Raw genomic sequence first — 18,444 nt, 5'->3', positions numbered from 1 at the left:
AGGAATTTTGCCCTCCAGTTGTTTTTCCTGATTTCAGCCTGTGCTACTGGACTCTTCCCAGCTCACACAATCAATCTCTTTCCAGCTTCTCTAGAATTACTACCCAACTATTTCAGCCTTGATTTCACCTTTATGGTTTGCATTCAGGCTGCACTCACTGGCCACTTTGTCTCCATGGAATCCTTGACCATCCACCATTCTGGCCATGGAAATTCCCAATGCTAAGATGTACCTTCACTTCCTTGTTTCCACATCTAGTCAACCAGATATTGCTAGAAAAAACATGAAGCCAATAAAATGGATCCCAACCAAAATTAAGGTGATGACATTGAATTTCTTTACTTACCACTTTGTAATCCTTTTATGTATCCTCATTGTTGTCTCTATCATTTTCCACAGCAATTATTCCAAATTCTATCCATACTTTTTCTACACTGCAAGACCAACCTTGTCATCTCATCTCACCTCTGAAGGACCTTGCTCACTCTTCTCCCATCCATTGGCTTCTTACTGTTTGCTTTAGAATCTTCAGTAAAATTTTTCTTACATTAGTACCCTTTTCCCCCCTTTTTTTTAATTCCCAATTTATCCAGAGGGCAACCTACATTCTCTGCCACAACAATTGTGTTTCCTCCTCTGTAATTAACCCAACCATTCTACCAAAATACTCTGTCCAATATGGCCAAACCTAATTGCCAAATTCATGTAACGAATATCCTTTCCTCCCTGAATCTCTTTTAAGTTGTTACTTCCAAGATGTGATATTACAGTTTTGCCTTCTTCATTGATTTAAATTCTTCCCATTGTCTCCTAATTGTGGATGTTCTTTAAAGTCGTTGGTTCTTTGATCTTGTCTCTCTCCAATTTTCCCTAAGTCATTTCACTCTCCTAACTTTAGCTATCATCTCTTTGAAGTTTAAAGAACTTTAACTATGACCAGCACACCTACAGGTCTAGCTCAGGCCTCTCTTGAACTTAATCCTGCATTTCTATCTACTCAGCTTGCTCATCTAAAGTGACTTAACATGTCAAAAAGCAAACTCATCATCTGTCAAGATTAAGTCTCACTTCTGAATTCCCTATATCTTTCACTTAGACTTAAAACTTTGTGGTAATCCTGACTCAACATCTTCTGTCTTTGTCTCCTCTCATCACCAGTGTCCACAAATTCCTCCTTAAATCAATTTCTTGTTTTCTGTTTCCAAGATGGGACTGTTGCAATAAATATCCCTGCCTCCAGCCTCTCCCCTCATCAGTCAATTCTACACGCTCTTGCCAGATAGATCTTTCTTTAAAAAGTGGTTTACATATACCACCATTTTTTACATATTTCATGCAGTGTCTACTCCTTGTTAATTATTTAAGCCCTGGTGGTTCTGCTGGGCCCAATGAGGGCCCCTCCATCTACCTTAAGATCTCAACAACATGCCTTATAGTCCAGGGCCTGTTTCCCTGTAGCAGCTCCCTATTGCTGGAGAAGGAGAAAAGTGCTCAAGATCCTTTCAGGATTAATTTATTCAAAAAGGAAATAAAAAATACTCAATATGCAAAAGTCTTGTGAAGAAAATAAGGGAAAACCACAGAACATGCCAAAGGCCGAGGAAGATCGCCCTTTGGAGGATGTACCACAGGAGGCAGAAAGAAATCCTCAACCTTCCGAAGAAGGTGTAAGCCAGGAGGCAGAAGGAAACCCCGCAGGAGGGCCCAATCAGCCTGGCCAGGGATTTAAAAAGGACACACCCATTAGGCCTTTGAACCCTGAAGAAATGATAAGAGGAGTAGATGAGCTTGAAAAGCTTAGGGAAGAGAGAAGAAGAGTAAGAAACAAGTTTGTGATGATGCATTGGAAGCAAAGACATTCACAGAGCTGTCCTTATCCTGTGTGCCTCATGCCTTGAATTCATTTTTGCCCAATATTAAAATCTGGCCCAAGCTTGCTTTCTGTTAGCATTTTCTGATGTATCTTTGACCTCCATTTTACTTTTAATAACCTGATGAAATTTTGTTTTAGGTAGTTTCCTTGGTACCAGCATCTCTTTGGATTTTGGATTTTGACCCATTTTCCGGGTCTATTTCTCAATTGGAAACTTTCACACATTTGCATGGGAATGTGTTCATTGCATGTTGTAAAGTAAAACATAACAGGTTATGGCAAAGCAGCATATTTAATATCAGCTCACATATATAGGATAAAATTCCAAACTTTGTGTGTGTGCATGTGTGTATACATGCATCCATATAACATACATCAAAAATTTAACCAAGCTTATTTCTATGTGATGTGAAATTTTATTTGTTTTCTTCTTTTTATTCTTTTTGCTTATATGTGCTTTTTAGTGAACACGTGTCTCACACACAAAAAGAATTAAGAATTTTTTTTACAAGTAAGAGTCAAATAATTTGCAACCAGCTTATGAGGGCAATGGGGGCACCTAAACTCTAGATGAAAGAACAATAAAAAAGAAATGTAAACCTCAAATTACCTCTGGATCTCTTAGCCAGAGGAATAAACTGGCAATTAATACAGATACAAAAAAAAAAAAGCTCTCAACAATATTGTATAACAGAAACAATACTGGTTTTAGAGTCATATGGACCTGGGTTTGGATATTAAACTACATTTTTGTAGCCAAGTAATTTTGGTCAAAAACAATGTTTTCTTTCTCATCTATTTTAGTGGTAGATGTTTATTATAATCACATCAAAAATATAGCCTAGATATGCAAAATTTACTCTAGGTCCCAGTCTTCCCCCATATCCCAAGAGCAGAATCTCACATCTCTTTTGTTTTTCAATTATTTATTCATCGCAATATTTATTGAGCAACTACTAAGTGCAGGGCTGGGGGATACAAAAAATGATTCCAACATTCAATTCTGTTTTCAAAGTATAATCAGATTTGTATGGAGGGTTTATTCATTAATAAGAAAAAAAAAGAGTTTACTAAGTGCCTACCATGTGCTGGGTATTGTGCAAAGTACTGAAGATTCAAAAAAGTATAACTTAACTCCCCTGATGTTGGGATCTGGGATCTAGCTTGTTAAACATATTGACAAGTAAACACTTATAATCACTTATAATAAGTGGCATAATATGAATAAATGCCAAGTGTTTGGGCATACAGAAGAGAGGTATCTAGTCCAGGCAGGAGAGTCAGGGTATGCAATAAGACCTGAGTGAAATCTTAAAGAATGCGTAGGAGTCAGCCAGGCAAAGGACTCAGCAATGTGACAATGTATATAAATAACTACAATGCAAGATAGAAGGTAATAAATAAATGGCAGAGCAGAAGCAAAAAGTAAATCAGAAATCAGAGGAGATACATTGTTTGAGGGAGAAGACATGAGCAGAACTACTTCATAGAGGTAGAAGCACTTGAGGCAATCTGAGGGTCAGGTTGATTCAGGCATACAGTGGGGCTGGATGCCTCTTCGTCTTCTCAGCACCTCATGCAGTGCCCTGCATACACAGGGACAGCACCTTGTTTGCTGTGATGATGATGGTGATGGTAATAATGATAATATCTAGGTTTGTTTCTCATGAAGTTTGTTCCTCTGTTTTCCCAGAATGTTTACAAGGGGAGATGCATGATTAAAAAACCCACTTCTGGGTGGAAACCACCTGATTTTGAATCCTACCTCTGCCATGAGCAGGCTATATAACCTTGGAGAAATTACTTAACCTCTCTAGAGTTTTTTTTTCCCCCATCAAGTGGAGTACTGATAATAGGTATTTTTCTCCCAGAGTAGTGTGGGGATAAATGAGAGACTGTAGACATGTAGGAATAGTGCCTAGCACATAGTTAAGTGCCCAATAAATGTTGGTTCTTATTGTTGCATTTGGTCATCTCTGGATTTTCCAAAATGGAATTGGCCTATGGGGAGATTTTAGGGACACTGAAAGCTACCCCCTCAATACCTCACTCATTCTCACACCCAACCTCGCTTACTGATACCTCCTCAACTCTCCTGACACACTCTTGTAAATTCTGACATTAGAAATTCATACCTTGGATTTAAGATGTCACTTCGCCCAGCCCCTGGGGGGATAACATAATAAAAGGTTAGCCCTGTTTCATTTTAATAAGTTATCTGGTCAGACCTCTATCCTCCTTAACTGCTAACTGCACTGAGGGAATATCATGGGGAAGAAAGAAAAGGCTAATTTTGAAGCTTGGAGAACTTTCCCCAGAAATTCAAGATAGAGGGAAAGATACTCAGAGGGCTTTCTGAGGGCAGCAAGTCCTCTGGGATTGGAAGAAGTGGTTGAGATTGGCGAGAGATGCCAAGAAGTGATGAGGAAAACAAAAACAAGGTCATCTGTGCCAGTAAAGACAGGCTTTGCTAACTTAAACAGTGCTGACCTTGATTTGGGGGTTCTGCATCAACTGCTCTTTTCTCTACTCTGTGCTAGTGTTTTGAAATAACACTGCTCAGGATCACTCTTGATTCACAGTCATTGAGGGCACTATCCAGGTGGTTAAGGAACCCCTGTTTGCAAAATCTCACAATTACTTTTATGTGTTTGCTTTCTTAGTTATTATTTATTAATCAAGCATTAATAAGCACCTACTATGTGTCTAGTGCCAAAGTCAGCCGAATGAGAGCTTCATTGGAAGCTGAATAAATACCCCTCCTCCAGAATCTTACAGTCCAGTCGAGGAAACAACTACAACAGAAGATGTTTAATAATTAATTTCTAAACAGAATTACAGACACTGCACAAACGACAGATTTCCGGGGAGTGGGAGGGTCAGACGAGAAGCAATGATTCGAATCTGGAGTAGTGTGTGATAATTTTGTGAAGGATCAGAAGCTGAACTGGCCTTGAAGAACACGATTTGGGCAGTTCCAGGAGGGGAGGATGGCCAGGAGGGAGAGACAAGGAGCCAAGCCAGAGACTGAAAGGAGCACAGCTTATGTGGGGGTAGTGAATCAGAAAACGATAGTGGTAAAGGTGATTAGAAACAAACATAATGGCAGCTGCTGTTTATTGAGTATTTAGTATGTGCATGTGCCAAGCACTATTCTAAGGACTTTCTATGATCTTATTTATATACACAATAACCCCATGAGGTATGAATTGCTCTCCCTCAACTGTTTTGCAGTTGAGGGGCCAGATACTTAAAAAGGTAAGGTAACTGTGCGGAGTCATGTGTCTAGAGAGTGGTGGAGCTGAGATTAAAGCCAAAGTCAGCCTGAGGTGAAAATGCTTAATCTTTCCACATGATAGCCTCTCTTCAACGTATGTGTTAGGATCAGTGGGGAATACAGATAGATAAATAAGGTGGGAATTAATTATGAAGAATATAATTTAGAGAGAGTATGTAAAAAGAATACACTGAGTTTGTTTGTTTTTTTTTTTAAAGCTACAGTTTACAAAATACTGGCTGTGGAATAGGCACCATCTGACGGCATTATCCTGAATGTGATTTATAATTATACCCATTTTACAGATGAGAAAACCAAAATGGAGAGGGTAAATGATTTGTTCAAGCCTCGCAATGGTTAAAAAGCACAGTCCAGATTTGGATGCCAGGCTAATGGCATGTCAGGAATAAGCCTGTATTCCTGCTGCTATCCTGCACCGCCTTTCTCCTTATGCAAGGGAAAAAAACATGTAAAAATAACACCATTGCAATTTGCACGGTATTTTTCAAAGTATTTTTTATATTCACAGCCACACTTGATCCTTATAACAACCATATGATAGGCCTAGTAGATAGCTCCCATCATAATGATTAATAATAATAGTCATAATAATCATTAAAATAACAACATTTGCCAGCACTGATTGAGTGTTCTTCATACATCCGGGCACTGTGCTAAGGGCTTTGCATGTATTATATAACAACTCTATAAGAAAGGTTCCATAATTATCCTTAATTTGCATATGAGGAAACTGGGGCTTAGAGAGGTTAAGTAACTTAACAAAGGAGCTGGACTCAGGTAAGTTACGAGACTAGTTCAAGGTCACGTGATGATGAGTGGTGATTCGTGAACTAGAACACAGATCCCCCGATTCCATATCCATGCATGCTTTTTTCATGTTACTATTTTAACCATTAATCTGCAGCTATAGGAAGGAAGATTTGAAGAAAGAGCTACGACAGGCAAGGAGAAAAGCCAGAAAACAGCAGAAATTCAGGTGTGAAATGATGCAGATCCAGGTAGGGCAATGTAAAGATAAATGAAGAAGTAGGAAATTCTGGTGCTAGCTGAAGGAGATTGTAGCAGCTTACTTCTGAAGCATATAAATGTAAGAGGAAGGAAGAATAGTGTGTTTGCTTTCTCGCCATAAAATTGGTGGAAAGTGGGGGCAGTATGGTCAGCAGTGAGACGAATTCAAAAATGACACTGGGTAGAACATGCTGGTGGCTCATGCTGGTAATCTTAGCACTTTGGGAGGCTGAGGCAGGAGGATGGCTTGAGCCCAGGAGTTAGAGACCAGCTTGGGCAAGATGGCAAGATCTCATTTCTATAAAAATAAAATAAAAAATGACACTGTTCTACAGTGAGCTACCACTACACATCAGCTAGGAATGGCTATAATAAAAAAGACAATGGTAAGTGTTGGTGAGAATGGGGAGAAACTATCACTTTCATGCATTGCTGGTGGGAATGTAAAATGCTGTAGTTGCCTTCAAAAACAGTTTAGCAGTTTCTTAAAAAGTTCAATGTAACTTTACCATGTGACTCAGAAATTCTACTTCTAGGTGTCTGAGAGAAATAAAAATGTATGTCTACACGAAGAATTGTATGTGAATGTTCATAGCAGTATTATTCCTAATAACCAAAAAGTGGAATCAATCTGAATGTCCATCAACTGATGAATGGTTAAATAAAATGCAGGCTATCCATACAACGAAATATTATTCAGCAATAGGAAATGAACTGCTGATACACGCTACAACATGGATGTACCTCAAAACCCCTTTGCTAAGCAAAAGAAGCCTGAAAGAAGCCAGATGCAAAAGACTACATATTGCATGATTTCATTTACATGAAATGTCCTGTAAATGTAAATCTATAGAGACGGAAAGCAGATTAGTGGGGGTGGGAATGGGGATCGACTGCAGATAGTATAGGGATCTTTTTGGGGTAAAGTAAATGTTCTAAAAGTGGATTTTAGTGGTGGTTGCACAACACTATAAATTTACAAAACAAATCATTAAATCATACACTTAAAATGGATAAATTTTATGGTTTGTAAATTATACCTCAATAAAGCTGTGTTTTAGAAAAGTGAAGCTGATTTGTAAAAGATGAAAGAGAGTCGAGTTTTAGAATTATGGGTGACTGAACACCAAAATGGAGATGTCTTGCCAGGTGAGAGGACAGGCTGGAGGTGCAGAGGTGAGAGCTGAAGCCAGGAAAATGAATGAACTCACCAAAGGAAAACGTATGCAAGAGAAAAGGAAGATGTCAAGGGTAAAGCTTTCAGTGTCACTACCATTAGGAGCAGGGATGATGGTTTGCCTGGGCTGATATGGTGCTCACCCTGCTAACAACATGTCCAGGTAATGTTAAAATTCACTGATATCCTCTAAGCATGCACCCACTGAGAGCAGAGGTATAAGCCCCAAGGCATGGCAAACAGTAGGGTAAATCTGTCTGGAGGAAAATTGCCTCTAAATGACTAAAATACACAAAGATAACTGGGAATGGGTTGAATATATTCCCTGTATTTTGGGTTTAAAAAGAAAACTGAACAAACACTTTAACCTAAATTAGAAATCACATCAGCATTAGGGAGTGCAGGGTCTCAAAAGCAGTATTTCACTTAGTCACTTATCATGCTGGACCACCCCTAGAACAGTGCTCTTTGGTCCTGATATTGGCTTCCGACTTTAGAAAGAGCTAGCAGAGACTCTCAGGTAAACTCTGCAACTGCTTTCCCACCTCTGAATTTGGGAAAAACCCTCCTCCTCCTCCTGGCTTCGCCCCACCCCACCCCATCGATAGCACTTCTGGGAGGGGGTGCTCCCACGCTAGGAAACTAGGGAGCCTCTCTTCCTCCCAAAGTCTGACATCTTGATGCCTTGGCGATAGAGGGAGAACCCAAACAATCCTTTTTGTTTCATCTTATTTCATATTTCTGTAAATGAAGTAAATGCATATTGTCCTTTTTTGTTAAAGGGTAGAAAATAAGAATCTGAGAGTTCAAGGTCAAAGTAGCGGTGAGTAGAAAAGGAAGCCTAGGGTCTGAAATGGCACTGGCTTCAGGACCACCCACATCATATTGAGGGTTCGGCTAAGTCGGGCCTCTTAACCTTGAGTCCGCAACGGAAACTAAGGCTAGAACTTGGATGGAGAAAAAAAATACATCTTTGCTTCCATTAACTTCTAGTTGAAAATGATCATTTCCTTCAATTATGGATCCAGGCAACAGATCAAGGTGGTATGAGCAGCTCATGATGTTTTAACCAGCAGAATCACAGATATCCCAAATATCGCTTATAGTCATCACTATGGTAGTACAATAATTATAAGACCTGCCAGTAGACTTTTTAATTAATGCTCTAATAAAGAAGCACATATTACTATATCACAAACTTGACTTTTTAAATATTTAGATCATTATATTTCATTATAACCTATTTTTGTAATACTAAGTAATTTATTTTATGTGTCTAAAATTATTATTCTGTTTATAGGCTTCACGAGACTGCTCATGGGGGCCCATAGCACAGAAAAGTGGAAACACCACTGGGCTGGAGGAACTCTTCCCTAATCCCCATCAAACACCACAAATACACACACACACACACACACACACACACACACACGCCTCCCTACAAGGCCTGAAATCCCACCATTAGAGAACATTTCCTTTGGGTTTTTAAGATTCCCATTAAAATGCAAATACCCCCTAAGGAGAAGAACTTCTCAGAGTGTTATTAGTTAACCCCTTAAATGAGGTTATTTAGTAGCTAGCTGGGCACAACATCCTACAACTCAATTAAACAAACGTTTATTGACCTCCTGCCATGGTTAAGGAGCCAGACTTGGGGATAGGGAGCAAAATCCCACAAGGTTTCTCCCCTCAAGGGGGCTTGCAATCTAGTAGGGTGAGTAAAGGAAGTACAAAAAAGACAGGAAGAGAAATGCAACGCCAGAGGTGCAAAGAGCAAAGCCTGTTCCGGAGGAGGGCGGCTGGGAAGCAAGAGATCCATTCATGTGTGCATTCTAGAAGGACTGACTGCCTGTGGACTCCGGGCTAGGTCCTCAGAACACAGCCTGAGCCAAGTTCACTGCCTAGTGTTCAAGTTAAACCGATAAACCACAAGTAAGCTACTGTCGTTGGGTTCTCTCGGGGGTATAAAGTCTGGGGAAGCACAGAGGAGGGAGTGACTTAGCGGCTATGGGGGCGGGGAAGAGTCTAGAAAGACCGTCGTTTGATGAATGTGGCACTGAGTAAGTGACATATGAGCCGAGTCTATCTAGCAGGGTAAGTTTAGGAGAGACGGGGTTGGGTGGGGGGAGGGGGTGGAGAGAGAGAGAGAGAGAGAGAGAGAGAGAGAGAAGCACATTCCTGGCGGAAGTATGTGTAAAGGGCCTATGCTGAGAACCATTTCGGTGTGGTGGGAGCGCTTAGCGATAGTGGAGGAACCAGGCAGGAAGGCAAGAGATGGGCCTGGAATTGTAAAACAGGGCATCTTAAATTTAAGGCTAAGGAGTTTGCATCTTATCCATTTGGAACAATCAGAAAATTCTTCACGAAGGAGGTATTTGAGCTGGGCCTTAAAGCATGAGAAAAATTTCAACAGGTGGAGAAGGAGCTGAGAGAGAGTTTCAGGGTAAAAGAACAGCATAGCCGGGCACAGGGGCTGAAGACTGCGGGCTTGGGAAAAGCCTGCGAGAGCAGTGTGTGGTCCAGAGGGTCCGGAGCACTGGGATCACATGGAGGCCTATTAAGGGCGGGTGCCCTGGCCCCGGAGCAGACCCGCCAAATCAGAATCGCTCACGGCAGGCGCCTGCTAGCCAAGCTCTTGATGCGCAGTGAAGTTGTTCAGTGGCTTAGTAGGCAAGAAGGCCAAAAAGGAAAGTGACCTCTGAGTGCAGAGTAAAAATCTGCACTTAAATGGGAAGGCTCCTGAGAAAGGACCCAGTGGGAGAGTGGCATTTATCAGAGCCTTGCTTGAGGAAGGTTTACCAGACAGAAGAACTTAGGATGGAAAGTATGGAGACCCAGTTAAACGCTATTACAGTAGTCCAGGTAGCGGGTAATGAGGACTGAATTTTGGTAGTGGGAGGGGGAAGAAGGGAGAAGGGACAAATGTAAGATATTTGGGTGGCAGAATCTACGTGGCTCCCCGGGCAACTGAAGTGGGTGGAAAGGCTGAGTCACACATGACTTCAGGGAGCTAAGCTGAGCGGTGGGGAAAACAGCAGAGCCTTTAAAAGAAAAGCAGAGTTAATAAGGCGACTTTATGGGGAAGGTGATCAGTTGAGAGATACAGTGCCAAGCACAGAGAGGTCAATACTTGTGATGGTTTTTATTTTGCATCCCACTGTAGTTAGTGGGATACAGGATGGAGCACAGGTGGTACTCCTGGGCTGACAGCGGGCTGAATTTATCACCATTTTGTTGAGGATCCCCTAACAAGGTGGCAGGAGCTCTGAGCTATAAACCCAGGCAAGTCCCTTCTCCTCTTAGGAGCTTCTGTTTCCTCCTTGGAAAAGCAGGTGATAATAAAACCTATCACCCACTCATCCCTTGGGAGTGCTGCGAAGAGCAACCAATATACATACATAAATACGCTTGAAGCACTCAGCAAGAACAAAGTGTGCTAGAAATGCTAAACAATAATAAATTCAGCCACCCCCAGTTCACCATGATAATAAACAAGGTGTCTTTTTTAAAAGCAGGTGTAGTTAACTAGGTACTAACTTTGAGGCTGTCTTACATAGCCTTTAACAACAGGTAATTAAATCTGAACTCGATTTTCAAGAGTACCCTCATCAGAGGGTCTCAGAATGACCCTAATACCTCTATGAAACCGAGGTCTGGACTACATAGCAATTAATTAACATGAAAAGTGCTTTATCGTCCCCTCCCCATCCTTAGCATCATGTGTAACTAATATCAGCATCCAAACTACAGGCAGTCCCCACCATCCCCCCAAGCTGTACTCTTTGTCACATGTCACACCCCTGAGGTCCGTCTCTTGGCAGAATGGTGCCATATAAAATATTCAGATCCTAGGTAGGATGTGTGCAACCTACATGGAAAAGAAGGCTGTCAGAAAAACAGAAAGCAAAAAACTGCACTCCTAAAATGACAAAGATTACAAATCCAGTTTTAAAGGAGCACATCTCTAATTATATGTTCCATGCGTAGCAAATCTCTTTCAATAAATCCCACCACAATCTCTGCTCCCCTAAAGAGCAGACCTGATAGGTAATAACTCCCCTCCTCTGTGGTAAAATCCAATTTTCACACCTGGTAAATGAAATAACTCTACTGTGAACCAAGGTTGGGCTGGGGTGAGCTGTTAACAGAAGGTTAGGGGCTGTGCATCATGTAACAGCTCTTCTGGGAGCCCCTTCCAGATATTTGCTCTTTTTATGCCAGTTGATGCTATTTGGCCAGAAAACCTCCAACCTCCAAGGTTACAAAGTTAAAGTCTTTGTCACCTGGAGTGGTTATGAATGAGCACCAAGGTTCATGGTTCACCTATGTGCAAGGGCCGGCCCTGGCCCTCATCTCTTGTTTAGTCGGAAGATTCCTTACCATTTGTGTACTTTAGGAGCTAAACTTCTACTTCATTCGTGACAAATTGACCAAACGAAGGAAAGATGCCACTGAAATTTACAGTAGAAAAGGAGTAGTACCTGGGAGGTGCACACAAGATATAAATCTGAAAATCCTGCCAGGGTCTGTATTCTGTGTAGGCCTAATCAGGAACAATAAGGTGGACATCCACAAGGAATCAGCAACAGAAATAAGAGACACACACACCATTGAACATAACTGGGAATTGATGAAGGTGACGTCACAGATAAGTGGATAAAAAAAAAGATAAGTCAACAAATACTGTTGGAATAATTCTTCTACTCTCTGGAAGAAAATTTAAGATCCTGATCTCATACCATACAACAAATAATTTCAGAGGTTCTATAGGCCGGAGTTGAAGAAAAAAATTGCAGAGGGATGAAAGAGGCAAATATAAAAATGAATCCGGCCTGGCACGGTGGCTCACACCTGCAATCCCAGCACTTTGGGAGGCCGAGGAGGGCAGATCACCTAAGGTCAGGAATTCAAGACCAGCCTGACCAACATGGCAAAACCCCGTCTCTACTAAAAATACAAAATTAGCTGGGTGTGGTGGCGTGCGCCTGTAATCCCAGCTACTTGGGAGGTTGAGGCAGGAGAATCACTTGAACCCAGGAAGCAGAGGCTGCAGTGAGCTGAGATCAGGCCATTGCACTCCAGCCTGGGTAACAAGAGTGAAACTCCATCTCAAAAAAAAAAAAAAAAAAAACCGAATCCATTAAGGAAATGACAGAAAATAAAGGTGAATATTTATCTGAACTTGGGGACAGGGAAAGATACTTTTAAAATAAATTTTTCTTCTTTTTGAGACAGAGTCTCGCTCTTGTCGTTCAGGCTGGAGGGAGGGCAGTGGCACGTTCTCAGCGGACTACAACCTCCACCTCCCTGGTTCAAGCAATTCTCCTGCCTCAGCCTCCTGAGTAGCTGGGATTATAAGCGCCAGCCACCACGCCTGGCTAATTTTTGTACTTTTAGCAGAGATGGGGTTTTGCCATGTTGGCCAGGCTGGTCTCAAACTCCTGACCTCAGGTGATCTGCCCACCTTGGCCTCCCAAAGTGCTGGGATTACAGGTGTGAGCCACCTCGCCCAGCCAAAAATTTTTAAAAATTGTATAAACTTGGCTACATACAAATGCAAAATTGTGTGTAAAAAAAAAAAAAATCATAAAATTAAAAGGCAAACTATCTAGGCTGGGCACAGTGGCTCACGCCTGTAATTCCAGCACTTTGGGAGGCCAAGGTAGACAGATGACCTGAGGCCAGGAGTTTGAGACCAGCCTGGCCAACATGGTGAAACCCCGTCTCTACTAAAAATACAAAAATTAGCTGAGCATGGTGGTGCATGCTTATAATCCCAGCTACTTGGGAGGCTGAGGTGGGAGGATTACTTGAACCTGGGAAGTGGAGGTTGCAGTGAGCCGAGATTGTGCCCATGCACTCCAGCCTGGGGAACAGAGCAAGACTCCATCTCAAAAAAAGTAAAAATAAATAAATAAATAATAAATAAATAAATGGCAAACAATCTAATAAAAGCAAAATATTTCCAACAACTATGATTTCAACAAATGACTGAAAAGACATTAATATTCTTAGTATATAAAGAGCTCATACAAAGGGATATGAAAAATATAAATGCCTGAGTTGAAATGTAAATATTTCATATACACAGAATATGAATACAAAAAAATTTTCATGAACTTATGGAAAAACTCATACTAACTCGTAATCAAAGAAATGCTAAGTTAATTGTATTTTTCATGAGGGCCTGGTCCATGGCAAACACTTGGTAAATATTTGTTGACTTGCTCAAATTAACAAAGAATAAAAAAATTCCAGCGTTCAATGTTAGTATGTGTGTGGTCAACTGAACACTTTCATATGCAGCTTGTAGGATTACATACTAAAGCGGGGATCAGTAAACAATTTCTGTAAAGGGCAGATTGTAAATATTTTTGGATTTGCAGGCCATACAGTCTCTATTGCAACTACTCAGCTCTGCCACTGTTGGGTGAAAGCAGTCACAGACAATATGTAAATGAATGAGCATAGTTTTGCTTCAGAAATACTTTATTTATGGACGCTAAAATGTGAATTTCATATAATTTTCACATGTGATGCAGTATTGTTATTCTGTTGATTTTTTCCCTAAGCATTTGAACATGTAAAAACCATTCTTAGCTCATAGTCTCTACAAAAACAGGCCACAGGACAGATTTGGCCCTCAGGTCTTAGTTTGCCACCCTGTACTACAGGAACATTTCTGGAAATTAATTTGGCACTAATAGCAAGAGGCTTTTAAAAGGCTGTCTGTATTAAAATAACCAAGTATAAATACATTTTTAAATAAAAAAATTAACTGTTCATACTCTTTTCCCTAATTGCCTTAATAATTCCCTTTCTAGGAATAAGTTACAAAGCAAAAGGGAATGGAGAAACTTGGACAGAAATTTATACAAAAAACATCTAAGCATAGAGCAGAATAGGAATGTTTAAATAAACCTTGGTACATTCATATGATGAACTATTATGCAGACATAAATCTTTCACAGAAACATTTTATCATATGCAAGAAATGCTCATGACATAAAGTTATATGAAACAGTAAGATACAAAATGCATACATGGTCTTATCCCAATTTTGCAAAACATATACATACATACAGTTTATATAGACAGCAACATATATGTGTAGAGAAAGGATGGAAGAAAATGCAATAAAATGTGAAAAGTGCTCTGGATGCCAGGTTTATGGGTGATTCAAATCTTTTCTTCTTTTGTTCTAATTCTCCACAATGAATAGTTATTAATTTTGCAATCAGGAAAATATATAAATATTATGTCTAAAATAATTTGGAAAAAAAATCCAGAATCAGAAGTTCACATGGAATAGTCAGAGAAGAAAAAAAGAAAAGCTTTCAAAATGCAACCTAGACGTAAAAATCTCACAAATATCTGCAATGAAAAACAGACTCAGGCAACTGAAAGTCGCCAGCGTCTAAAATTCATGCAAAATCACCACAGGAAGAAAAAAAAAAAAAAGTTCTGATCAAAAGCAGCTGAGACCTGGAATCTACAACTGACCCTACACTGAATGTATCCAGAAAAAGAAGCATGAGATTAAAGAGCTGCCATAGGTCCTGTGCACAGTGTGGCTCGGGGACTCACGGGGTTTCCTTTTTCCTACCCTACAGCAGCCCACCTTCCCCCAAACAAAAGACCAAAAAACAACCTTCGGTTCACACTTTAGAAGGATGAAATTCTACAGCTAACACTTGCTTCTTTTGTTTTATTATTGAAGAAGTATGACTTCTCTCTTCCAAGTGTTCACAGCGACTTACACCTTGATGCATTTTTCTAGAAGGTGAGAGTGACAGGAATGAGGATGAGGAATTTAAGAAAACAGAGGGTTCCCTTAAGCGGAATTCAGCTATTTCACAGTTTGGTCTAGAACCTGACCTACACACAATTAGCAAATGGCTGTCATTTTGGGAGTTTACTGTTTCCCAGTTGATATGCCATGTCTTTCTATCTGTTGCTTCATTTAATGCTAAGAAGAAGCCAATAAGGAAGCCTTTTCCCAATGTTATCTAAGCAATTGTCATACCAGACAAGACATACCAGATAAGACTTTAGAGAGGTCAAATAATTTGCCCAGGGTCACGTTGGTAATTAGAGGCAGAGCCAGGTTTCAAACCCACCTCCAAGTTTGTGACATCGATGGCCAAAATACTTCTAAAACCAGATTTGAAGGAGAGGCAGGGAGGAGCACCAGTGTTATCATCACGCACACCTGGATACAAGGCTTGAGGTCATAGTTGGGCAATGGTTTTTTTCCAAGCCCCAGTTTTTTTCACTTATAAAAATGGTAGTAATAAAATCTATCTCTCAGAAGTTTTAGAAGTTCAGAGATAATACAAGGGAAATACCCAGCACATAGTAGGTCCTCAATGATGGTGGCTATTAGAGGAACAGAGCTACTAATAATTTCCTTTGCTAAGTCAAAACAGGTACGAGGTCTTACCAGGAAAACAAAGGAAAATTAAGGTGAGGTAGGGAAATTGCTTAGGTAACTTGGGAAAAGGGCTTTTCCTCTCCTTCATTTCCCAGAGAGCTTTAATTCTTTGCTTTTCTATTTACAGTAAGAGAAGCATGTTTGGGACAATGGATTAGAAATGGAGGTGCTTTGTGGCATGTTTATGCTTTCAAAATTAAGTCTAAACTCTTGAAGACCACAAACCACTGTGCACGATGCTTTTCTAGAAGGGTAGGAGGGATAAACATATTCCTATAGGAAGACTCGGTCTCACAGAGCCCATTAGATGAGCCAAAGGAGAATCTTCTACCCACAAAGAGGAAAGTGGTAACGTCCTTCACTTCCTTTGTGGTTTTAATCTAAACCACAACTCCTCCCTTTTAGTTATAAGTCTTTTCTTTACATACATTCAGATGTGTGTTACGTTTCTTCCATCTCATCTGTCACTCCTTTCCCTGCCACATGGGGAAATATCATAGGCTTCTCTTCCTCCAAGGAAAGCTTCTCCAGCACACAGGATTGGTTTTGAGGGGCTTTCACAATCCATCTATTCTATCCATAGCTGCCTGCAATGAGAGTCTGTTCCCCAAGACCGCTGGAAGACTCCAGAGTTCTTCCAATGGCCAGGCCTGTGGCATGGAGGCAGGGAGGATGAATAAACATGCTGTACATAGCTTAGGCAAAAGAGGGAAAGCCTTCTGTCTGAAATGAATGAGAACATCAGAGTTTCCAGTCAGAGATGAATGGAGAAAATATAATGTCTTGTTTTTGCTTTTTAAGAGAAGAGGAAGAATGAATGAAAGGGGGAATAAACACAATGCTCAAGCCAAGGAAAGGAAAATCAGAAAAACCCAAAGTGGTAGTCAGGAAGGTGGGTAGACTGCTTGCTGCCTCCTAACTGCTGCTGTGGTTCGAGTTAATATTTGCCAGACTTAGCATTCCTGTGAGTGCCGTTGGGATAATGGGCCCCACTCAGCATCACGTGAGTTCTCCATCTCAGCCGAGGGACAGGATTTCAACCATATCACACACAGCTCTCATTACTTGCAAGGAAATGATCTTACTGAGGAAAGCAGCACAAACCATAAACACATTTACTTAAAAAGGCAAAGCTGTTAGGTGTGCCCCTATTCATGACTAATACAGTGTGCTAGTCTCAGTTTCTGATGTCCAAGTCCAGGATAGCATTTCCCAGCTTGGGTCTGAGAGTCCCTTTAGGACATGGGCTATAAGAGGGACACCTTCAGGTTTAACTTCTTGCTAGCAGGGGTAGAACAGCAGTCATTTTCTAAGGAAGCATTTATTAAGCACCATCTGTGTCAAGCAGTGTATATATTCCGTAGAAAAATTCTCTGCATTTGAGAAGTTCGTGATTTTGTCAGGGAATGAATATGCCAAAAATCAAAATGCTAGGGTTAGAAAGAACCCTGGAAATCATTTGATTCATTCCTGCCTCACCTCTCCTTCCATCTTTTAGACAAAAAAATTTGAAATCTATGGAAGTTGAATGGACTGTCCTTGGTCACTCAACTAGCATATTAGCAGAAATGAAAACCAAGTTTCAGCCAGGCGCGGTGGCTCACGCCTATAATCCCAGCACTCTGGGAGGCCAAGACGGGTGGATCAATTGAGGTCAGGAGTTTGAGACCAGCCTGGCCAACACGGCAACCCATCTCTACTAAAAGTACAAAAATTAGCCGGGCATGGCGGTGGGTGCCTGTAATCCCAACTGTTTGGGAGACTGAGACAGGAGAATCGCTTGAACCCAGGAGGGGGAGGTAGCAGTGAGCCGAGATTGTGCCATTGCACTCCAGCCTGGGCAACAGAGCGAGACTTGGTTTTCTTGGTCAGAAAACCAAGTTTCCTGACTCCAAGTCTGGGTACCTTTCCCCCATACTTAACGTATAATTCAAAAGGAATAACAACAACAAATAACTACACAAGTTAACATGATACAAACCATGTGCACAGAAGTGTCATGAAATGCAAATTAAGGGAATGCAAAGTCTGAATTGAGTTAGTCCAGAAAGGTTTCTTTGGAGGAAGTTGTGAAGGATGCCAGGGGTAGGAAATTGTCAGAAATTCAGTTTAATTCAACAACCATTTTCTGAATGCCTAGCAGAAGATTGAGTATCCGTTCTCCAATATGCTTGTGATCAGAAATGTTTCAGATTACTTTACATTTTGGAATATTTGCATATACCTAATGAGATATCTTGGAGGTGAAATCCAAGTCTAAATACAAAATTCGTTTATGTTTCATATACACCTTATACACATAGCCTCAAGGTAATTTTATTTTTTCCTTGAGGATACTGAATAAACTGCTTTCTGACTGTGACCTGGCACATGAAAGTCAGGTGTGGAATTTTCCCTAACGTTGGTGCTCAAAAACTTTTGGATCTTGGATTTTTGGATTAGGGATGCTCAACCTCTATAAGCAAACACTTGACATGGAAGGAGGAAGTCCAATAAGATGAGTATCACACGATTCCTGCTGTAAAAGAAAGCAGTACTGACTAAATTAATGGCGAATGGGGAATAATTGAAGTCAGTCACATAGTCATTCGCCAGCAGGAGGAGAAACGCAGACAGACTTTCCATGAAGAGCTATTCCTTGAGAGGGAAAACTC

At 40.7% G+C, this 18,444-nt stretch overlaps 2 protein-coding genes across 7 annotated transcripts in view; one reads left to right on the top strand and one right to left on the bottom strand.

The window, feature by feature from the left end:
* The window catches only part of BCL9 (BCL9 transcription coactivator), an 89,513-nt gene that overhangs the window by 30,672 nt on the left and 40,397 nt on the right, over positions 1-18,444 (bottom strand). The gene's annotated exons all lie outside the window — the stretch shown is intronic.
* On the top strand, positions 1,499-1,898 carry LOC111527222 (transcription elongation factor A protein-like 8). The gene has a single exon (XM_023193428.1). The coding sequence runs from the start codon at positions 1,545-1,547 to the stop codon at positions 1,896-1,898; it is 354 nt and encodes a 117-aa protein (XP_023049196.1). The 5' UTR covers positions 1,499-1,544.

The sequence above is a fragment of the Piliocolobus tephrosceles genome, chromosome 1 (assembly GCF_002776525.5).
Source record: "Piliocolobus tephrosceles isolate RC106 chromosome 1, ASM277652v3, whole genome shotgun sequence".
In the NCBI taxonomy this organism is placed as follows: domain Eukaryota; kingdom Metazoa; phylum Chordata; class Mammalia; order Primates; family Cercopithecidae; genus Piliocolobus; species Piliocolobus tephrosceles.
This window is presented reverse-complemented; position numbering and strand designations above follow the sequence as displayed.